This window comes from Protopterus annectens, chromosome 6.part1 (assembly GCF_019279795.1).
Source record: "Protopterus annectens isolate FY-2018-M chromosome 6.part1, PAN1.0, whole genome shotgun sequence".
Classification (NCBI taxonomy): domain Eukaryota; kingdom Metazoa; phylum Chordata; order Ceratodontiformes; family Protopteridae; genus Protopterus; species Protopterus annectens.
In genome coordinates, this window is record NC_056738.1 from 63,546,754 (window position 1) to 63,571,166 (window position 24,413).

Consider the following 24,413-nt stretch of genomic DNA (forward strand, 5'->3'; position numbering starts at 1 on the left):
GTAGAAAGTAAATACCAAAATTTCCCTGCAAGGAGAGAGGAAGAGACAAGGAGGATGCAGGGTGGGAAACGAGAACTGCAACAGTGAATAACACCAACATCTACATTTATGGCAAGTGTACACAACTGTACTATGTTCTTAGTGTTTCGCTGTTGCAGTCATCACACTTGGGTTGTGTCCCTAAGCTGAAAAGGGTGGAGGCAGTCAAGACTCGGGGCTGGCTAGGATGCCCTGCAAGACTGCAGTGACAAAGCCTGCCCTGGATTTGGAGAAGACAGGCAGGTGGTAATGCTTAAAGGTAAGCAGTCCGTGGGGACCCCTCTGAAAAAAGATGCAGAGGTGGAGGTTGCCTTGGTGGAATGCTTCCTGATCCCCTTTGGGGGGTGGTTTCCTGTGCTGTTTGTAGCAGAAATGTATGCAGTGCGCTATCCATGGAGTTTGGATATGGCCTTGCCCTCTCCTCCTGCTGTGAAGCTGACTAGCAACTTGCCAGTTTTTCTAAAAGATTGTCCTATCCAGATAGAATCTGAGCTGTCTGTGCACATCTGGAGTACAGAATCCTTTCCCCCTGTTTTGTGGGTTAGGAAAAAAGGTGGGCAAATTAATGGACTGGTTTGAGTCACACTGGACACCGCTTTAGGCATGAAGGATGGGTTAGTCCTGAGGGAAGACTGTCAACATGGACAATGAAGAAGGGCTCTACAGCCATGAGTGCTTGTAGCTCTGGAACTCTTCTAGCTGAAGTGATGGCCAGAAGCAAGGCAGTTTTCCAAGAGAGGAATTTTAACTCTGCTGAAGCTGCAGGCTCAAAGGGGCTAGGGTGAGCTTTTCCAACACAAAGCTAAGGTCCCAAAGCTGGGGTAGTTCTGGGCGGCCTTAAGTTGTTAGCCCTTCTTAGAAACGGTGTGATTAGATTGTGTGAGAAGAGATGGCTCTGTTCTGAGCAGAAATGGCAGAGGCATGAATTTTAATAGAAGATAAGGATAGACAAGGGAGGGCTGTGCTGTTTCAGCTTACTTAGCCTGGATCCAACTGTCAAGCATAGGATTTTCTAGTGCTGGGGCATCTGGCCTCACGTACAACATCCAGAACTCGTTTGCTTAGGCTGGCAGAGTAGGTCAGGGAACAAGTCAGGCTGCCAGGTTCAGGGTCTGCAAGTGTGGATGCACGAATTCTCCATTCTTCTGGGTCAGGTGTTGGGATCGGAGGTAGGTGCCATGGTGGCAGGGGTGACAGGCTGCACAGCAGTGGGTACCAGTGCTGGCATGGCCAGTCTGGGGCAATAAAAAAACGTCCTTTTTTTCCCTCCCTTGAGCAGTACCCTTGAAATGAATGGTAGAGGGGGGACTCAGAGGTTTACCCATTGGAAGGTTAGAGCATCCACTTTCCAGGCCTTGCTGTGAGGTTCCCTGGTGCAGAACTTGCTGAGCTGACGACTGGAGGAGGCAAAGAGGTCCACCTTCAGGGCGTCTCATTTCTGGGTTACAAGGTTGAAGGTTATGTGATCTAGCTGCCACTTGTGTGGGTCTAGCAGGTTCCTGCTTAAGTTGTTTGTCGTATAGGGAACCTGGCAGGAATTGTGCTAGCAGGTGTACCTGCATGGCTGAGGGCAGTGTGCCAAAGGGTCATGGCAAGCCTGCAGAGAAGATAAGAGCGAGTCCCCCCTGCTTGTTGATATACCACATCACTGTGGTGTTGTCACTAGAGGCCTCTGGGAGAGTAGGGGTCTGTCAGGGCGTGCTGAACAGCTAGCACCTCTGATGTGCAGATGCATTTGATTTGGGCTCCAATAGCCCTGAATGCACCTGCCGTCCAGGTGTGCACCCCAGGCATAGTCTGTGGTGAGGGTCTGGATGGCGTGGGGTTGTGAAAAGGGAAGTCCCTTGTTGTGGCTGCATGCTGCTGCCCACCAAAGAAAATCCTTCCTTAAACAGGGTATCACAGGTATGACAGTTGACAAAGGCTTTAGGTACCACTGCAGTTTCCTCATATGCAGTCTGGCATATGGAATGAGTAGAATGCAGGAGGCCATGAACCCTAGAGCTTGCAGGATGTTCCTTACAGATAACTGGGTTCTGGTGGCTAGTTGAGAGAAGTAGCCTGTCAGGTAGGCTTGCTTTTCTGGAGTAAGGAATGCCATCTGGAATGCTGTGTTCAGGCTTGCTCCTAGGAATACAACTGTGTGGGGACTAGTTTTGATTTATTTTAGTTGATAGTATACCCCAGGGAGGTCAGTTGGTCCTTTACAAAGGTCAGCTGCTGTTAAGCTTTTCCTGACTGTGCCTGGGATCAGGCAATCGTCTAACTACGGGTAAATTTGAATATTTGTCTGCAAAAAGCAAGGCTGGAGCCAGGCATTTTGTGAAAACTCCTGAAGCAATGAATAAACCAAAGGGAAGCACACAGAACTGAAGGTGCATAGATTCTGCTCCAAAATGTAAATTTTATGCAAGATTCCCTGATTTTGGATGTGTAGGCAAGGCTTTTAATGTCTAGGGTGGCTAACAAGGCATCCTTGGAAAGCATAGGAAGAAGCTGCTGGAGGGTGAGCATTTTGAATTTTGGTATCACCAGAAAGGGGATTAGAATGGATAGATTAAGGATTGGGTGCCAGTTGCCCTCTACTGGGTACCAGGAAGTGTCTGGAATAGAAACCTTGACCAATCTGGTCTGCAGGAACATGCTGTGTTGCCCTCATGGAAAGGACTTACTTTCTGGCCTCTGCCCACTGGTTTGGAGGAAGATCTGGGAACCCTTTTGGGGTTGGCAGAGTGTGGAGATAAAATTTGTATCCCTGGGACACTGTTGAGGACCCATCTGTCGTAATAGAGGGCCAGTTTGCATGGAAGTAGTTTTCCTCCTAGGGGCACAAGCAGGTGAGCAGAGGTAAGGGGAGGAGGTGTAAAGTCATTGAGAGTGCTTATCATAAGGGGGTGGCTTAGCACTCCCCATTTTTGAACTGGAGGAACTCCATTGCTTAGATCCCTGCATTCCCTGGGACTGCTGTTGGGGGGGGGGGGGTCTGCTTCCCCTGGGTCTGGGCTGAGCTTGGAGGGGCAATGCCTACTGAACCTTGGAGGCTGGACCTGTAAAAAAAAAATATCCGTCTGCATAGATTTAGCTTGTTCTTCCATCTTTAAGACCTCTTCTGCCTTGGTGCCAAACTAGTCTGTTCATCGGTGCATCCAATAATTTTGATTGGACATGGTCTGGCAAGGTTTGTTCCTTAAGCCATGCAGGCCTAAGGACAGAACCAGTGACTGCTGCCCTGCAAGATGCTTCTAGAGTGTCAAAGCCACACTGCAAGGTGAGCTTAGAAACTTGGCTTGCAGAATGCATAAGTTCTTGTAATTCTTTATTTTCTACACAAGCAGTTAAGGAAGACAGGGAAGTTCCATGGCATGCTGCCGATATTTCAGCATGTGGAACTGAATTTAGTGCTACAGGAGTTGCAGAGGTGTATATTTTTTTACCCCACCTGTCTAAAGCTTGGGAATCCCTGTCTGAATGGGTAAGATTCTTAGCTGAGGTTGCTTCAATTCCTTTTGGTCCTTGGGAGATCACCTCTGGGTCAGCAGTAGGATTTTTGAAAAGGAATTTGAGTCAGTGGGCTCTGTAGTACCTGTCAAGTTTCCTGGGAGCAGGAGAAAGGGTGTCAGGAGTCAAACTGGATTCCATAAAATCATCCACATCCAGGACATGAGGAATTGCTAAAGGTCTGTGCTGTGGTAAATCTAAGAATCCCCCCAGTCTTATTCCCCACTGGAAATGCTCAAATGAAAAATCCTCAGGAGAGGCTGAAGGAATGGATTCCTCTGCATCAGAATCCTCACAAGCAGAGAGGGGATTAATAGGATTAATAATGCCTACCAAAAGTAAAATCAATCCTCTTTTTGCCCCACATGTCCAAACAGTGCAGCTGATGCCCTTTATATTTTCTGGAGCTGTAAGAATGTTTACAATTATGGTGCTCATTAGAATGAAATTAGAAAAAAGGTACACACTAAATCTGCAGTCATGGTAAATTGCAATTTTGCACGCAACCCCATGAAAAAAAAAAAAAATCCTACACAGTAACATTGTGTGCAATGAAATCATACATAGTTCAAAATAGGAGAGATATAATTCCATGGGACAAATTTAAAGGAATGGCTATGAAATCCATATTAGCCAACTCTAATCACAAGCAAAAAAGCTATCCTATGACCAGAAATATTGGAACACACAACTCTAAGGTAAAACCTGTCTATAGACAAGGGACTACTACTCTAGACAAAGGAAAAAAATAGCAAAACTTTTTCATCTTAAACTGGGAAAGGTTAAGTGCAAAAATACTGATCAGAGGTGGCATCAACTGTATATAGTGTACAAAGTTTACATGATACAACTAAAGTTAGGCTATAATATTATGAAACTATGACAGACTATTAAGATTAAAATAGGAGTAGGATTGTCTTACAATTTAATGTGAATTAAAATGTTAGCTAATTCTGCATAATGTCAAACTGAACACTGATTGTATATGTCCTGTCAGTTATGTTTACTGCAAAAGGATATTGCATGCATCTTCTTATTTTTTTGTATTGAGGAAAATGCAATAAGAATTATATTAAAGAAAAAATAAAGTCTGACCATAATTTCTTTGCCTTCCTGGGCAAACAGAAACAGAAATCTAAACAGAAAATGTTAAGACTGGAACTAAGCTTCATTATGTTTCACACTTAAATCTTAAAGTTCTTGGGGGATGGTGATTGGACATCATGAACATGTGACTTTTCAGTAACCATTTTAAATGGTGGATGACAGATTGACAACCTGAGTGGTTTATATTAAAACGAAAGTGCTTGACTCATTTGTGCAACTCTGTGGAATTTTGTATGCACACAATTAAAAAATCTGTACAATATACAAATGACAGGAGCTCAGTACAATTCTGCAGTATTTTTACAGAAATGCCGAATACTTTTGTACAAGGACTGGAAAAAAAAAACACTGCACAACCTTTATTTTTCTGTTTTGTATTTAATATGAACAGTGCACAATGTTGTTTAACCAGCTTTCCACATAAATGGGAACATTTAAATAAAATCTCTTTTGCCCCAGTGACAAAAAATGATCTTTATACAATTAACCCTAAACTTTTATACAAATGGAATTTAGGAATGCTCTTCTGCCAGTTTCTCGGCCTTTGCAACAGCTTCTTCAATGGGGCCAACCATGTAGAAGGCTTGCTCTGGAAGATGATCCAGTTCACCTGTTTGGAGTTACAAAAAAAAAAGTTACCGACCAGCCAGCACCCTCATAAGAGCTGCAAAAATTTTAAATGTGCCACCATATAATTCAGTGTAGGGATTACTGCTTTAATGAAACAAGGACAAAAGTTTACTCCATATACCTGCTGGAACCTCTGACTTGCACACCTATTTACATAAAATTACCAACTAAATTCTAGTTGCCACATGCAAGTTCAGATGGGAATGATGCTAGCCAGTACAACTTTACAGGTTTCACTTCCTGTAAACAAAGTAACTAGGGAATTCACAGATCAGGGCACACAGGAGGGGTAATGAGACCTAGGGAGCTTAGACGGCAACCTCATGCTAGTATAAAACTAAGCAAATAGCCATGTTAGTTCACTGCATCTTTCAAAAATAGTCATCTGCTTAACATACTGTTCAGAAACAAACTATCCCAAAATAACTGAAACTGAACTTTAGTCCAAGCTACAGAAACTAGTGGAGTGCTGCAAAAAATGACAAAGCTGTTACATGAAAAAAGCTTACAATGCAGTCCGCATTTTAGGGTACAAACAGACCTATGAATAAGCACTGCAAGTGTGGGGGCTACCAAAGTAATGTGGGTAACAGACCCCTTATTAGAAAAAATATTGTACATAAAGGAAATGCAACTTCTGTACAGGGATGCTGTAAAGGCACGTTCAACTCCAGGATCCAAGGGTGGGTCCAGCAGGAAAAGTACAGTTGTGTACACTTAGCACAAATGTAGATGTCAAAGTGTATTCACTGTTGCAGTCATCACACTTTGGTATTTGGGCTGACTGAGGGCTACCTGCAGGCAGATACCAGAGACTTAGTATTTAGGATGCGGTCACTTCTTGCACGATGTCAGGTAGTCAGGGGGTATAAAAACTGGCTGCAGATGCCACTACATCAGTTTCTTGCCCAAAATGTCAGGAGCCCCCAAATAGGGAGCTAGTATATGGCGGAGAAACAGTTTTGTGCCTACCATAAATGTAGAGTGTAAACACTGCTGCAGTCATTACACTTGGGTTATCCTGCTGTCAGGCAGTCCCGCAGTCGGCCAGAGTTCCAAAGTCTTGGTCCGGCGTCGGTTGTCATCGCCTCCTCCTAGACGTCAGTGCGACATGGGTATACAAGATGCAGCAGATGCCATTTTCCTTTCTTGCCCCAGATGTCAGGTGCCCCCAAATAGGTAGGCAATTCAAATTGCTAGTAAAATGTACAAAAGAAAATCAAACTACCATTTTTAGTTAGCAGCAAATACTCCCCATAGGTAATAAAGGGTAGATGATCTAGGTAAGTACCAGAAAGTAAGAGGGGAGGGAGGGTAATCTGGACTGCAGCAGTGTTTACACTCTAACATCTACATTTATGGTAGGTAGATAACTGTACTATGTTCATCATGTTACACTGCTGCAGTCATTACACTTGGGTAGAATCCCAAAGCTGAGGTAGGGCAGCTGGATCTATAAGGCATTAGGGGTGGCTCTAAGGCCCTGCAGTACAGCAGTGGCGAAGGCAGCTCTGGATCTGGAGTATAAAGGCAAATGGTAATGTTTGGTGAAGGTATGCACAGAGCTCCCATGCTGCTGCTTCCAAAATATCCTTGGTAGATACTCCTGAGGTAGACAGTTAAAGTGGCTGTTGCCCTGGTGGAGTAAGATCTAATGCTGCTAGGTACAGGTTTCCCATGGTGGGTATAGCAGAAACGTATACAGTGTCCTATATCAATTTTGAAAGTCTGCTTTGAAATGGCTTTTGCCTGTGCTCCTGCAGCATATGCTACCAATTGCTCAGATTTTCTGAAAGCTTTGGTTTTGTCCAAGTAGAAGCGCAACTGTCTGAACAAAAGAATGTAGTAGAGTCTCCCCTTTGTTCTGTGGTTTTGGATAAAAAGTTGGCAAGTGAATAGCTTGGTTTAGAGCCACACTTAATACCACCTTTGGCATAAACATAGGGTAAGTTCTTAAAGACACCTTGTCCTGGTGGAAGATGAGGAAAGGTTCCACTGCCATTAGTGCCTGTAATTCTGAAACTTTGTGCTGATGTTATTGCCAGTAACAGAGCAGTTTTCCAAGAGATGCATTTTAATTCTGCTAGGTTAGCTGGCTCAAAAGGAGGTAAAGTTAAATTTTTCCAAAACAAAGTTGAGGTCCCAAGTTGGTGTAGGTGCTCTACGGGACGGTCTTGTGTTTTTAGCCCCTCTGAGGTACTGTTTTTTCTAATCCTCTGCTCAAATTGGTGGATCCATGTTGTAATGAGCAGAGATAGCAGAGGCGTGGATCTTGATGGATGAAAAAGAGGCCCTTGTCCAGCATCTCAGTTAAGTACTGAAGTATCTAAGGAATGTTTGGGACAAGAGTGTCAAGACTGCGCTTGGTTCCAGGCACAGAATCTTCCATTTATCAGAGTATGCTTTCCTGGTGCTAGGCCTTCTGGCCTCCAGAATGACATCCATAACAGCTTTGGAGAGATGCTTGCTTGACTAAGGACTTTTCAATGCAGCTAGATTTAAGGTCTTTAGCTGGCTGCGAAGTATCTGACTATTGTGCTGCGTCAGCAACTGTGTGATCTGAGGCAAAATCCAGGGTGGTTCTTGTGCCAAGTTCTTTAAGATCGGGTACCAGTGCTGGCGTGGCCAGTCTGGTGCAATCAGAGTACCTTTGGAAGGAGAAGTAAAGGAGGGAAAGTGTATACTTGTAGTTTTTCCAGCTGAATGAGAGGGCACCCACTTTCCATGCTTGTGGATGGTAGCTCCTTGTGCAGAATTTCTGTAATTGCCAGTTTTTTTGAGAAGCAAATGCCTGGGCTCCACCATTTTTGCGTTATTCTGAATATTTGTGGGTTCAGTTCCAATTTGTCGGGGTCCATAATGTTTCTGCTTAGGTTGTCTGCCAGTGTGTTTCTCTCCCGGCAGGAATTGTGCTTGCAGATGAACTTGGTAGTTTAAAGCTGTGTTCCACAAGGTCATGGCTTGTCTGCAGAGGGGGTAGGAGTGTGTGCCCCCTTGCTTATGTACCACATAACTGTGGTGGTAGTCTGTCTTTAGTAGTAATTGTCCTGGATATAGCAGGTTCTTGAAAGCTATAATAGCATTTTGTACAGCTAGCATCTCTTTTTGATTTTTGTGGAGAGGTCTTTGCTCTGTGGGCCACTCACCCTGGATACATTTTCCTGCCATGTGTGCTCCCCAGGCGTAATCGGATACATCTGTTGTCGGTGTCTGCCTGGCTGTGGGTTGAGTGAAAGGCTGTCCCCCTTGTTGAGGTGACAAGCTTGTGCCCACCATCGGAACTCCTGTTGTAGACTAGGAATTAGTGGTATAACGGTTTCCAAACTTTGACAGTGTTGAGACCATACGTTCTTTTAGGTACCATTGTAGTTTCCACGTTCTTTTAGGTACCATTGTAGTTTCCTCATATGCAGTTTGGCATATAGAATTAGTAGTATTCAAGATGCCATGTTGCCCAAGGCCTGCAGAATTTTTCTTGCAAGGAGTTGGGATTGAGCCAGTTGTCCTTGCTTGTCTGGTGTGAGAAGCCATCTGGGCCGTTGTGTTCAAGTTGGCACCCAGGAATATTATCTGTTGTGAGGGCACTAGTTTTGATTTCTTTTCGTTTACTGTGTACCCCAGGCAACTTAACTTTTTTACGTACGCCAGATGCTTTAGAATGTCCTTGCTCTCTGCTTGAATCAGGCAGTCCAGGTATGGATAAATTTGAATTCCTTTTTGCCTGCAAAATGCAATTACTGGTGCCAGGCACTTTGTGAAGACCCTGGGTGCAGTAGATAAGCCAAAGGGCAGTGCAGAGAATTGCTAGTGCATTGAACCAGCTAGAAATCAGAGGCATCTTCTGCAGTTTTGTCTGATAGGGACATGCAGATATGCCTCTGAGGTCCAAAGTCACGAGCCAAGCTTTCTTGCACAGCATGGGAAGAAGCTGCTGTAGTGTCAACATCTTGAATGCTGGAACATCCAGGTAAGTGTTTAGTGAAGAAAGGTCCAGAATGGGTCTCCAGGCTTTGTCCTTTCTGTGAACCAGAAAGTGTCTAGAGTAAAATCCTTGTCCTTGTTCCTGTGGTGGTACCTTTTGAATAGCTCTCATGTCCATGAGTGCTGTAATTTGTTTGAGCCTCTGCCCATTGATTTGGCATTCCTTTTAGCCTTGGCAGTGTGAAAGTGGAACCTGTAACCTTGAGATACAATGTTGAGAACCCATTTGTCTTTGGTGATGCAATGCCAGTTGATAGAAAAGTGCTAGTTTTCCTCCCAAGGGGGCTGCCAAGAGAGCTGTTTGGCAGCTGCAGTGGAAAGTCATTGAGGCTGCTTTTTATAAGGTTGAGCCCTGTCTTCCCTTCTTTCTGGCCTGGTGTACCCCATTGTTGAGGCCTCGAGGGCCTTGTGTCTGACCTTTGCCTCTTGGACGTCTGTATCTGCCCCTTTGAGGTCTATCTGTGGCTGGAAAAGGACCAATTCTTTGTTGGCCAATTTCTGCTAAAACGAGGAGGCTGAACCTGTAAGAAATCTTTCACCGTTTGCATAGATTTTGCCTTATCCTCCATCTTCTTTAATACCTCCTCTGCCTCAACTCCAAATAGCACATCCCGCTGCAAAGGTGCATCCAATAATTTGACCTTAACATGATCTGGTAACATGTTCTTTTAACCAAGCATGCCTTCTAATGACAGCCTGTAACTGCTGCTCTACAGGAGGCCTCTAAGGAATCAAACCCACATTGCAAAGTATGTTTTCCCACTTGTTCAGATGCATGCAATAAATCCTGCATTTCTTTAATGTTAGGATGATCTGAATCTGGAACAATCTTTTGTTTCAACCGAGACATCAAAAATTGCTGATATTTTATTTAGCATGTGAAACTGGCAATTCAAGGCTCTCATTGCTAAAGTTGCAGACATATACCTTCTTTCCCCATCTAATGCTCTGGAATCTCTTGTCAGATGGAACTGGGTTTTTTGCTGAGGCCTTAATCCCTTTGGGTCCCTGAGAAATAGTTTCAGGGTCAGCAACAGGGCTTTTGTACAGAAATTTGAGAGAGTCAGGGACTCATCTGTCAGGTTTAACTGGGGCTAAGGAGTCAGGGTTTAAACTGGATTCAGTGTACACATCCACAATCTAAAACTGGCAGGATAGCAAGGGGTCTGTATTGAGGCAATACAAGGAAATATGAGCCTTTTCTTTGATTCTGAGTAATCCTGGCCTTCCCAATGGAAATGTTCCCTCATGGTATGCAAGGTCTCCCCAAAGGAGTAATCCTCAGGCGGAGAGGCTGATAGGAGGATTCTGATGCTGAGGAATCATTTCCAAGGGGGTAAAGAATATCCTAGGTCCAAGGAAGAGTCTGAGGAAATGGACACCTGGTCAGAAGATTCACAGTCTGCATCCTGTCTGGGCCTTTTATCAGGAGGGGGATGGGACCCCCTGATCAGGAATGATTAGGTCCTCAGCCATTTTTAGCATTTCTTAGACATGGAAGCCTGTCCTGGAGAGAGTGGCGTCTTGTTTCTTTGCTTTTAAGGGGGGCTTAGACTTAGCAGAGGGTTTAATGGTTAACTGGGTAGGTCTGAAAAACCGTCTGTAGCTGTGGATTGCTCAGCTACTTCCATTCCCTCTGTAGGGTTAGGATCGGAAAGCTGAAAACCTACTGCGTCCGAAGGCAGAGCCAGCTTCACGTGGGAGTCTGAGGCGGTCTGTGGTAGCAGTAGTCAGGGGCTGCGTAGGCTCCTCACTGAAAAATCAGACGACCGGCCTAGAAGAGGCAGTCAGTTTTGGGCCTCTGATGCCTGTCCTTGCGCTTTTTATGCATTGCGGTAGTCTGAATTTCCAACTGCATGGTGCAATTGAATTTTCTGCCAAAATAATGTCGGGCAAAAATCAGACGTTTAATAGTGCGCTTGTTAAACCTAGCACAAAACAGACAACCAGTGACGTCGTGGTCAGGGCCTAGGCATGGAATACAATAGGAGTGGAAATCCTTGAGGTATTTGCTTACCTCAAGAAATACAGTTATTAACTTTTACGGACATCAGTCTGAGGCAAGAAAGTTTCCCTAACAGGGTACTTTTTTTTAGAATCCTTCGGTTCTGGATTCGGAATGAAAATCTCAGGAGTCTGCCAACTGGCACTTGCGAACTGCTTCAGGCACCGCATGGCAAGAGACTGAAGAAAATGGAGTCTGCTGCATCTTGTATACCCTTATCGCACTGACGTCAGGGAGGAGGCAACAGCAACAGACGCCAGACCAAGACTTTGGAACTCTGGCTGACGACTGCCCGACGGCAGGATAACCCAAGTGTAATGACTGCAGCAGTGTAACAATGAACATCACCACCAGTAAAAAGTAAATACCAATACCAGTAGGAATGGTCTTACAGAGGAGAGATAGAGACAGAAACCAGGGGGCTGAGAGGGAGGGAAAGCAGGACTGCAACAATGACTACACTCACATCTACATTTACGTTAAGTGTACACAACTGTACTATGTTCTTTGTGTTTCACTGTTGCAGTCATCACACTTGGTAGATTCCCAAAGTGGAGGAAAGGTGGAGACAGGAGTTAGGGCTGGCTAGTAGGCCTTGCAAGACTGCTGTAGCAAATCCTGCCATGGATTTAGAAAAGATAGGCAAGTGGTATTGCTTGCTGAATGTGTGTACAGAACTCCAGGTTGCAGCTTCCAGAATGTCCCTGGTAGGGACTTCCCTGAGGAATGCTGTAGAGGTAGAAGTAGCCATAGTGGAATGTATTCTGACCCCGTGCAGTGTTGGTTTTCCATGGTGCTTGTAGCAGAAATGGATGCAGTGTGCTATCAATTAGCAAATGGTTTGTTTTGAAATGGCCTCCCCCCTCTGCCCCTGTTGAAAAGCTGACTAGCAGCTGGTCAGATTTTCTGAAAGGCTTAGTCCTATCAAAGTAGAATCTGAGCTGTGTACATCCAAAGAGTGCAGGATCCTTTCCTCTTTATTCTGAAGGTTAGGGAAGAAGGTTGGCAAATGGATGGATTGGTTTAGAGCCACACTGGACACCACCTTGGGCATAAAGGACAGGTTAGTCCAGAGGGAAACCCTGCCGGCATGGAAAAATAAAGGGTTCCACAGCCATCAGTGCCTGTAATTCGAACCAACCGGTGCTTGCAAACTGCTTCTGGCACCGCAAAGACTGATGTAATGGCGTCGGCTGCAGGTTTTATACCCCTGACAACCTGACATGGAAGAAGGGACAGCAACAGACACAGGACCCAAGACTTATCAGGCCGACTGAGGGCTACCTGCAAGCAAATAACCCAAATGTAAGGACTGCAACAGTGAAACACTAAACATCTAGGGGCTGGCTAGGATGCCCTGCAAGAATGCAGAGGCAAACTCTGCCCTGGATTTGGATGCCCTGCAAGAATGCAGAGGCAAACTCTGCTCTGGATTTGGAGATGCTAGGCAGGTGACTATGTTTGGTGGCAGACTCTAGATGTCCCTGGTGGGGACTCCTCTGAGAAAAGCTGCAGAGGTGGAGGCTGCTCTGGTGGAATGAGTCTGACCACCTTGGGGGAGACTTGCTTGTAGCAGACATGGATACACTGCCCTATCCATTTGGAAATGACTTTGCTCTCTGCCCCTGCAGCAAAGCTAACCAACAATTGATCAGACTTTGTGTACAGACTGCTCAGATTCTGTCTAGACAGGACTAAATCCTTCAGAGTGCAGGATCCTTTCCCCCTTGTTCTGTGGGTTAGGGGGAAAAAGGTGAGCAAATGAATGGATTTGTTGAGAGCCATGCTGGACACCACCTTGGGCATGAAGGATGCGTTCATCCTGAGGGATACCCAGTCAGCATGGAAGACTAATTCCACAGCCATGACTGCTTGCAGCTCCGAGACTCTTCTGGCTGACGTGATTGCCAGGAAAGCAGTCTTCCAGAACACAAAATTTGGCCCAAATGAAGGTGGATCGGACCCACTCACCAGGAAAACATTAGAAATGAGTAAATAACTCTTGACGTGTAGTTCAGGAACCACTATTTGAACAAATACATAAATCCAAGATGAGGGCCTTCGTCTAGGTAATCTAGACTCCAGACAAGTAAAAACGGATACTTCCTTTTATAAAACATCCAGGAATGACTTAAATTAAGGCAATTAAATGGTCTCAAAATACTCATGAAATATATAAAATATAAATAAAAGCAGTCCTATGACAAGTCTGAATGACAAACCCCCACATTAATAAATACAAGTTGAATACATACCATAAATACATGCTTAAGTCTGTATTAGGACAAACATTTAAAACTATAAAAAATTTGACCTACTGTAATATTTAGCAGTTTTTGAAGTGGTAATATTACCTCTCAAACGTCTTTAATTTCAGTAGAGTTTAGTGAGGACTGCTTTTATTCTTGCTTTTTATATTTTATAGATTTCATGAATATCTGAGACCATTTAATTAGTTTGAATAAAAAGGAAGTATCCTTTACCTGTCTAATGAAGTCTAGATTACCTAGACAAAAGCGCTCATCTTGTTCTTGGATTTATGTATTTGTTCAAATAAAAATGTGGTTTCTGAACTACACAGCTGAGTTACTCATTTCCAACGTTTTCCTGGTGAGTGGGTCCAATCCAGCTTCTTCATTTTGGCCAAAATGTGTTTTGGACAGGTTTGTGCTTAGTCTTCCAGAAGAGAAATTTCAGCTCTGCTGAAGAGGCTGGTTCGAAGGGGGGGGGGCAGGGTGAGCTTTTCCAACAAAAAAGTTAATGTCTCAAGCTGGGGTTAGTGCTCTTCTGGGTTGCCCCAAGTTGCTAGCCCCTCTTAGGAAATGTTCGATCAGAGGCTTTGAAAAAGGGGATGCTCAGTGGAGAAATTAGCACAGCGGCATGAATTTTAGGGGGGGGGGACCACTGTTGTAGCAGGTCAGCTAAGTAATCCAGGACGAGAAGGAGGGAGGGCTGTGCCTTATTGGCTCCCTTAGCCTGAATCCAGGTGCAGAACATTTTCCACTTGTCAGCATAAGACTTTTGAGTGCTAGGGCATCTGGCCTTACAAAGGACATCCAGAACCCGTTTACAGAGGTTGGTAGATTGATGGCCTTACTTAGGACATCCAGAACCTGTTTACCGAGGTTGGTAGAGTGATAGGGGGTTAGGAATAAAAGTCAAGCTGCCAAATTGAGGATCTGCAATTGGGGATGCATTCAATTCTCCTTCCCTCTGGGTTAGGAGAGTTGGAATCTGAGGGAGATACCATGGAGGTAGTGGAGGAAAAGCATACACAGATACTGACCCAAGGGAAGGACAGGGCATCCACCTTCCAAGCCATGCAGTGATAACTCCCAGGTGCAGAAATTGCTGAGCTGATGGTTGGTGTGGGAGGCAGAGAGGTCGATCTTCAGGGTGCCCCATTTCTGAGTTATTAGGGTGAAGGTTCTTTTGTCAAGCTGCTACTCGTGGGTCCAGAAGATTTGTGGCTTGCCAGAGGTTTTGAGAACCTGGTAGGAATTGTGCCAACAGGTGGAGCAGAATGGCAGTGGCTGTGTGCCAAAGGGTCATGGCCAGCCTGCATAGAGGGTATGAGCGAGTCCCTCGCTGCTTGTCTATATACAACACAGTGGTGTGGTCCATTTTGATCAGGACAGCCCCTGGGGAGAGGAGCTTGAAAGCTGTCAAGGCATGCTGGACGGCTCTTTTTGGCTGATGTGCAGATGGATTTGCTGTGGGCTCCATTGGCCCTGTATGCACCTGCCACCCAGGTGTGCACCCCAGACAGTCTGAGTGTGGTGAGGGTCTGGGTGATGGGGGGTGGTGAGAAAGGTAGTCCCTTGTGGGAGCATGCTGTTGCCCACCACAGAAAATCTGAGGCAAGGTATCATAGTACAACAGCCGCCAGGTCTCGAGTGTGTTGACACTGCTTTTTAGGTACCACTGAAGTTTCCTCATATGCAGTCTGGCATATGGAATGAATAGAATGCAAGATGCCATGAACACCACAGCTTGCAGGATTTTCCTTGCAGGTAACTGGGGTCTGGTGGCTAGTTGAGAGAAGTAGGCTTTTATGGTGTAAGGAATGCCATCTGGGATGCTGTGTCCAGGCTTGCTGCCAGGAATACAATCCTTCTGGTGGGGTACCCGCTTTTATGGTGTAAGGAATGCCATCTGGGATGCTGTGTCCAGGCTTGCTGCCAGGAATACAATCCTTCTGGTGGGGTACCCATTTGGATTTCTTTTCATGGATTGTTAGGGACTTTTTACAAAGGCCAAGTGCTTGAGCAGCTTTTCATGGCTGTCTGCCTAAATTAAGCAGTCATCCACATATGGGTAAATCTGGATATTCCTTTGACTGCAAAAGGCAATGGCCGGAGACATTGTGAAACTCTGGTAGCAGTAGATAAGCCAAAGGGAAATTCAGAGAACTGAAAGTGCAGAAATCCTGCCCGGAAAAAGATTTCCTGCATGGCTCCCCAACAGGAATATGGAGGTAGGCCTCTTAGGTCTAGGGTGGCTAGCCAAGCATCCTTGGAGAACATGGTTAGCAGCTGCTGGAGAGTGAGCATTTTGAATTTTGGTATCACCAGGAAGGTGTTTAGAATGGATAGATAAAGAGGATGGAGTGCCAGGTGCCCTCTTCTGGGTACCAGAAAAAAAAAAGTCTTTAGTAGAAACATTGGCACTTCTGTTCTGCAGGAATGTGCTCTATTGCCCTGAGAGCACTTGCTTTTGCACCTCTGCCTACTGGTTTGGATGTACATCTGGAAACCCTTTTGGAGTTGGAAAGAAATTTGTATCCCTGGGACACCGAACCCAGTGGTCATTGGTAATGGTGGCCCAAATGCTTGCATGAAGAGTTTTCCTCCTAGAGGTAAGTGAATGTGGGCAGAGGGAGATTCACTGTGCTCTTGCCATAATGGGGTGGCTTAGAACTTGGTTTTTGAAGTGGAGGAAGTCTACTGTTCAGATTTCTGCATTCCCTGTGGCTTCAGTTGGGGGGGGGGGGCTGCTTCCATTGGGTCTGGGCTGAAATGACCTGGTGGGAGCAGGAAAGGACCAGTGCTTAAGAGGGATAATGCCTGCTGAACCTGGGTGGCTGGACCAGTAAGTAATCCTTAACTGTCCGCATAGATTTTGCTTTTTCATCCATCTTTAAGATCTCCTCAGACTTGGTGCCAAATAAGTTGTCTTTATGCAAGGGGGCATCCAACAATTTAGATTTAACATGGTCTGGCAAGGGCTGTTCAAGCCATAAGGACAGAACTAGTGACTGCTGCCCTGTAAGAAGCTTCTAGGGCATCAAACCCCCCACTGCAGGGTGTGTTTTAGTTACTTGACTGGCAGAAGGCATAAACTCTTGTAACTCTTTAGATTCTGCACAAGCAGGAAAGGAAGACATTTTTTGAGGCGTTCCCAGGGTATGTTGCTGAAATTTCAGCATACGGAACTGGCAATTTAGTGCTCTGACAGCAAGAGTACAGAAGTGTATACTTTACATCTGTAAAGTGCTTGGGAATTCCTATCCGAGGGGGTGGGATTCTTAGAGGTTGTTTTAATTCCTTTAGGATTACCTCCAGGTCAGCAGTAGGATTTTTAAAAAGAAATTTGCAAGAGTCAGGCACTCAATACCCATCTGGTTTTCTGGGTGCAGGAACTTGATTCCAAGAAAACATCCTCCACAACATCCAGGACTTGAGGGGAATGGCCAGGGGTCTGTGCTGTGGAAGATTTCTTTTTAGACTGAGGTAGTCGCTGTGGAAGATTTCTTTTTAGACTGAGGTAGTCCTGCCTTTCCCCACTGGAAATTCTCCCTTAAGGTATGAAGGGTTTCCCCAAAGGAGAAGACCTCTGGGGGAACAGGCTGAATGAATGGAATCCTATGCATCAGAATCCTCATAAGCAGAGAAAGGTTGCATGTTTTCAAATTCCGATGCATTAGTCAGACTCCTGTTCGGACAAAACTACAGGTGACAGAACTCTTTTGGAAGGGGTAGCTTGGCCTCCCCTGATCAGCATAAGGTCTTCTGTCATTTTAAGCATTTGAGACAGAGGCAAGGAAGCAGGTGCCTGAGATTGGGTCAGTTTCTTGGGTGTGGTTCGTACCCTGGGCCTAAGAAACTCTAGTTTTCGAAAGAACTGTTTGTCTAGAGCTGGTAGTGAAGGACTTCCTCGGAAGCCAGTGCCTGCTCAGCAGCTCCGGACCCATCCAAGGGAGACAACTGCAGGATACTTAGTTGGAGTTTTGCGGCATGCCAGACTTCGAAAAGTACAGTTTTGTACCTACCATAAATGTAGATGTTCGAGGATTCCATTGCTGCAGTCCTGACTATTGGGTATAGTCCGCGTCCAGTCGGCCCGAATACCAGAGTATAAGGCGCTCGCGCGGTCGGGGAGAGGCGCGAATGTCAGTGGTACGTCAGGCGCATGTACGCATGACATGACCTCCTCAGTCTTTTCCCCCAGATGTCAGAAGACCCTAAAAGACAAGTCCCAAAACCTGCAAAAACAACTACACAAAAAATATATGTACATACAATATATATATATATACAAAAAAATCACTAAGCCAACCCTAAATACAGAGGGGGGAGGAAATACAGAGGGAAGGAGGAGGCAATGGATGGACTGAACATCATCCAATCTCAGAACATCTACATTACTATGTTCTGTTCTTACTGTGCTGCAGTCTATTAAATAAGTATAATGCCCCAGTCCAGAGGTAGGATGGAGGGCCCCAAAATAAGTAAGTGGAAGCATGCCAACATAAAAAGTAAGATGAAACTGGCAACTTACCAAAAGTAGACCCAAGAGAGGAAGGTAGAGAAATGGCTTGAAAGAGTGGATACTAAGGTAATAAATGCTTAGCTGACCTCCTTAGTTGCTTGAAAAGAAAGCTAGTTCCAAAGTCTATGGAGTAGGCTGCCCTGAATCTCAGACATTTTAGTGGGAAGAATCCCATGCTGAATAAATGGGAAATAAATAGAAACTAGGAATGCAATGCAAAAGAAACAGAAAAACAAAATGTTGCTTGAACAAAAAACCAAAAGACAAAAGAAAAAACAAACTGCTGAGACTGCCTAAAATCCTTAGTCCTGCTTAAATAAACTGCTCTAAAGCATGTGAAAATTGCCTGTGTGCAAAAATAATTTACTTTAGCATTGAGGTTGACATCTAAAGGCAAAGAATAGATTTTAGCTTTGGGCATAGGAAAAAACCCACCTAAACTTAAAGAAGGATCCTTGTTTGACGAGTAACCATATATCTTATATAAGAGGATAATTGGCTAATGATAGCCAACAGAAAAGCAGTCTCAAACACTTCTTGCAGAAGTATTCAGCAGTTTCCTCAGACACAGTATTTCAAAAGTAAAAATTCAACAGCGCTCAAAAGACTTGTAGAGTAGTAACTCCAAGCAAAACAATGAAGCTGGGAAGGTAAGAGGAGCTCTCATTAAGGTGGGGATCCAAGCACCTCTAAGAAACTGCATGAACAAAGGATGAAATCTTACCAGCATGACTGAATAATGATGAGCTACGATTGCTGCAACATAGGATTTAATGGAAGATTGGAAACCAATGGTATAATGTCAGTCAGTTGTGGAAGAAGAAACCACAAATTAGGCTAAATAAAAATCAAATTCTTCTCTTCTACACAAAATAAAAAAATCTCCTTTTTTTTTTGCTGTAGCTTCTCAAAACTTGTAGGTACTAGCTCCCATAATCACATTTAAAACTTGCTGAGGAAGTTAGAGCGCTGCCAAGAACACAGAAAGATTGAGCAGGATTGGTTAGATGATGAGAGGACACAGAATAATCAGAGGAGAAGAGGATAGAGAAGAGACAAACAGATGGCGACGTAGGCTCTGAGCCATTCTGAGAGAATCAGAGAGTAAGAGCCATAGAGGCTTCTTTAGCAATCTCCGTCTTACCAGTGTTGCCTATCAATCTTTTAGAGCAGACTGCAAAGGCCTTTAGGTGAACACAAAGCATGAGAGGCATGAAAGAAGGTGCATCCAAGAGAAAGCAACCACTTAGAAGATACTTTGAGTTTTTTCTGAACTAGTGTTCGCTTTGGAAGCTGTGCAATACTTTGGCAGCTGGTGGTTTAGTGCTTGGCTGGTTTCCATGTGGAATTTGCACTTTCCCATGTGACTCGTAGTTTCCACTGAAAGTTATGATCATACATTGAAGTGCTCATCTCCACTTTCATGCTGGAGCCAGTTACTTGAAGGGTTTCCATGATGCTAAGGAGCTCTGTGCCTTGCTGCTTGAGAAAAGAAGGCTTTCTCAGATTGAACTGGCTGAATGCTTTCAGAGTTGGATGTGGATGTACCTGCAGACAGATGTAACACCTTTGTATCCTGTGCTCGTATGTGTGAACAAACACGACCCTTAACAGCCAGCACTGATATAAGTGTGTACTCCTCTCTGGACCGTGAGACATCTCTTTCATGTTGATATGTAGATGATATGCTTTCACTGTATCCAGCTTCATAGCATTAACAGATCCACTTTTCCATTTAAGAGAGCTCCCCCCTTGTTTTCAGATGATCTGACTTGGGCGGGAATAGGTTTTGCTGTGAGTATTATTTGAATGACACATTCAAATCCTGGCAATGCTTTGAATGCATTTTTTGAGATTCATGTGTATCACCACTGTAGGTATTTAGAATGTCCTTTCAGTGCTTGATATAACCACCACCTGGCTTCAAGTCTTACATGTTTTGGCTTGAACCGCAAAAGTGGCATGACTAGTTGCAGAAAGAGGAATGGAAGACCAGTCAGTTGAAGGATGTTAAATATGGCCAAGTGGGCACACTGTATTCAGTCTTTGATGGAATTTGCATTGTTTGAGTCTTTACTGTGACTTAAAAACATGTTTGGAGAGGGTGGGTAGACTCTTTTTTCTTCAACTCTTCTTGACATACTAAGAATTTGCTTTATTTCTTATTACAGGATACCACTATTCAGAATCTTGAGATGATCTTCAATTTCTTGAGCACAGAAGCCAAGTCGAAGCTAAGACTGGAGCTGAAGGCAATAGATGAGCTCTCATGGGATAGATTTGCCTTCCTGACGGAGGCTCCTTGGCTAATGAGAGCCCAGACAAATGAGTATATATGAGATAAGCAGAAACAATTTTAGAGGAACTGATAGGATACTTCCGTGAGAGCTACGTTATGGCACAAAGCAGCGGGCCCAGTGAGCTGTGAGATCATAGTCCAAAGATATCATGAACTTGGAATGTCCAAAAGTGTGTTAGCTAGTCAACATCAAGTGAACATGAGGATGTCCAAAAGCGTTTGCAGGGAAGATAATGATATTAAGAAATCATGTATTAGGTTCTTTTTAGACAAAAAAGGGGCACAAAAATCAAGCGCTATTGCCCTCTCTGGAAAGTTCTGACTACTCTTTACATTTGTGGAGGAACTGGATCTGGGTTGCATTTGTTGCTTTGGGGGCTCTCGGAAATTTGTGGAGTGACTGGTCTCCTTTTGAGGAGCATTGGTTGTAATCGCGGACTGGCATCTTGGGGATGAGATGATCTTGGAAATAAAATAATTAATTCCCAATGAATTATGCTTTGAAAGACCAGTCCTCTTCACCAGCATTTCCAGGCGTCGGCGAACAGCAACAAGTGCCCGTCAGTGACTGCCCTGTTCCACTAGGTACACCCTTGAGAGGAGCAGGCAGGTGAGACCTTTTACCCTAGACTGGGAATCACCAGCCTTAAGCCCGCCCCTGACCTACAGACCTAACTAAACTCATAGAGCCTTAAATTTAATATATCCCAGGCCATTATCTAAATTTCTTTGTCCTAAAGCTGACTTAAAACTGCTTTAAAAAATTTAACAGTGGCATCACATTGCCTTCAATCAAATTTTTTTTCTTTACAACAGAAGCTAGCTTCTCATCCAAACTGTAAAGAAAAATGAGCAGCCCAATAACAAACAACACACCCTAAATTCCTAAATTCTGATCAAACCAGGCAGCAAGAACACGAGGAGGCCAGAACAGCATAGCAGCTGTGCCTGCAAGAAAAGACATTTGCAATTCCACCTTAGCCAAACTACAAATTGAAATTGTGAAACCAACTCTTGCATTCCACATATACATTCCATAAAGTCAACGTATAATCAGCAATTTCTTATGTGGAAGCATTTGAAAGGGTAGAGTCAAGTCTGAAGTGGATGCTCATAGGATGGAATGGCAATGCTCTCACCCCGGCCTATCACACCTTGCCTCTACAGAATTAGGGACAGCGGAAGTCTAAACCTAGGTTGCTCTTGCACGCACTTCGCAGAAGATGGTTTTGGGATTAGGCCCGGATTACGGTGGCACCAGGCCCCTATTTCCCTTAACTATGCAGAAGCACAGAAGCGAGGATCTTAGGACAGGCTTAAGCCGGGGGCACGCAAGGACATCTTAACCAGGATCCCCTAAAGCAAATCCTGGGGACTGTGCGGTAAAATTCCCTAAGCTTTTTTAAAGGATCAGACTGACCATAAAGTTCCCATTCCCATTTAAAAATCTCTCGGAACAGAGATGCTGAAAAAAATGGCAGGTCCACCTCCGGGATGGATGGAGGATCCATCCACATCAGAATCAGAATGAGTAGGAGGAGATACTGGGTTATTCCACATCAGAATCCCAAACCTCGGAAGCTGGCTTGAACTGATCAGAAGACCACAGGAAGAGTCAGTAACATTGGCTGGGTGGCAAAGCATATGTTCCACATCAAAATTCTGGCGGATCTAGGAAATGTTCCACTGAAGCCGAAATGCCAGGGCCTGAAGAAAGAAGTGAAACCTAAAACTAGGCTCCCCTGCTACCTTTCGAGTCTGACACAAAGCCCAGCTGGCCTAGCCTACCTCCCTGGGTCACTCCTGAGAGGCAGGACTCACTAACTTTCTCAGCTGGAAGAACCTGTGAAGGAACCTCGATATCCTTAAAACCTCTTCTGCAGGAAGAGCGTCCAGGGACTGCGGTTCGGGGCTGCCTGTTGGTCAACCTAAACTGCACTTTGCGTCCCTGGAGGCTGGTCAGGTATCTAGGCGCGGCACGGCTCGTTACAGCCCCTCAGGATACAGTTATTCACTTTTCCTGACATCCGTAAAAATACTGAGCGAAAAAAAAAAAAAATGTTCCGGGGTACTTACCCACTCTGTTTCTGTTTGAAACTCCTCGGTGTTTGGAAATATTTTAGACCGCTCGCCAAAACTACTTCAACGTACGGGGCAAATCACAAGAATGGTCAGAAAAAGTGTAGGATCCGGTCGCTCGCGTCGGTACCTGGCGCCTGAGCGGCGTCGCGCCCTAATGTGCCCTGACGGCCGCTGGGCTTCGACTCGACTGGACCCAGGACTGCAGGAGTCTTTGTAGTGGCCTGCGAATCTACAGAGGTGGGCATCAGTGGCTACAAAAGCACCTCCCTGAGGACTGGAGAACCGATTACTAGCTTAACAGAAACGTAGTCACTATGTTTGGACCTGTGCGGTCCGTCTATCTTTACATTTTTCGGAACTGCCATTGGATGGCTTACAGAAGCCATATCTGAATTAGAGGACTAAGTGAAAATGAAATATCTAGCTACAATAAGGGCCAGACGACAGTTCTGGAGTTGAACAAAGCACAGAAGGGACAGCAGGGGATGTCGTGGTCTAGGCCTAAGCAAGTGACGCAGTAAGAATGAAAGTGTGTGGCATTTGCTTTCCACAGGCGAGACAATGGTTACTTTTCTGACATCCGTTAGTGCAAGAAAAAGGACCCCCAACAGGGTACTTGGCTTTAGAAGACTTCAGCTTCAATTCAGAAGACGAAACTCTGGTAGCAGCCGAATGGCACTTGTGCATACTGCTTCAGGCTCCGCAGCACGAAAGACTTGACGTAATGGCATTTGTTGCCTTACTTTATACTATTTACAACCTGACATCAATCCTGAAGAGACAGCGACAGACGCAGAAATATTAAGCCTCTGGTATTCAGGCTGGCCAAGGGCTACCCTGGCAAGGATAACCAAATGTGATGACTGCAACAGTTGAACAAAGAACACGTACCAAAATTGTGTTAACACAGACTTCAAAATAGCAATACTACAGAGACCTTTCGAAAGCAGTCAAGTGAATTTGATTGGGAGAGAATTTCAGGATGTACATTCAGCAGATCAGAGAGGAAAAGGGGAGTAATTATACCAATTGCTACAGCAGCTTCAATAGTGAGAAAGGTGCTACAGGCAAGGGATGATTACAATGGCATGCATTTACACTCCACCTAAAACTATCAGAGCTCAATTTTGGGAGAAATCCTTTTCAGCAAGGAGCATTACTTCTAGGTGGGGACTGGAATTAAATTTGCAACAGTGACAATGCATCCGAGGAACCTAGATAGATTTCTGAAGAAATTTATGAAAATATTTTGAAAAATTCAGCAGCAGAATTTATTCCACGAAGACCAGACAAATTACATTTCACAGGAACATGTGAATTGAAAGATTTGATGCATTAGCCATTTCAGAGCATACACCTACTAAGATAAACCTGCAGGGTAATGAAGTAAACAAGACACTGGCCCTTCACCCACCTACCTGTTAGAGGAATTTCAAAAATGGGTAGTGGAAATTGAGGTTAGTGAAATCTATGGTTGCTGTAATACCAAATGGTAAAGATAAATCATACCCAGCTTCATACAGGCCAGTTTCAATTTTACACCATAATGTCTACTACTAAAAGAATGGCAACTGTTGCCAAAATCGATAGATATGGATCATGTGGTTTTGTGGAGGAGGCAAACGCTTGACATTAACAGAACAATGATCCAAAGAAAATAGACAAATACCATATCTGTATGTTATCTCAATTGAGTTTAATCACAAAATTTCATTTAAGCTACACGTGTAGTTCTTAATGACAACTTTACTTTGACCTGTTGTGGTTTGTTTTAATGCAGAAGGCAAGAGTTGGGATGCTGAGTAGGCAAAATTAAACATTTGCCTTACCTAAGGTTACACAAAGGACCAGAGGCAAAATTAAAAGTGGGAAGGTTAATCCTTCCTCTGAACTTAACCAGGCAAGAGAAGTCTCGCCTTTCTCTTAAGTTACTTGCTTTATTTATATTTAGGACCATTAAAGAGAGACTCCTATTAAAATGGTGCAACTAGTATTGTGGGC

The 24,413-nt window shown here is 44.5% G+C and overlaps 1 protein-coding gene across 1 annotated transcript in view; it reads right to left on the reverse strand.

Moving 5' to 3' along the window:
- Positions 1 to 5,002: 5,002 nt before the first annotated feature.
- The window catches only part of ATP5F1B (ATP synthase F1 subunit beta), a 202,271-nt gene continuing 182,860 nt past the window's right edge, over positions 5,003 to 24,413 (reverse strand). Inside the window, exon 10 of the mRNA XM_044075484.1 lies at positions 5,003 to 5,254. Coding sequence (XP_043931419.1) covers positions 5,157 to 5,254 — 98 coding nt within the window. The 3' untranslated portion in view covers positions 5,003 to 5,156. The remainder of the gene's footprint in view (positions 5,255 to 24,413) is intronic.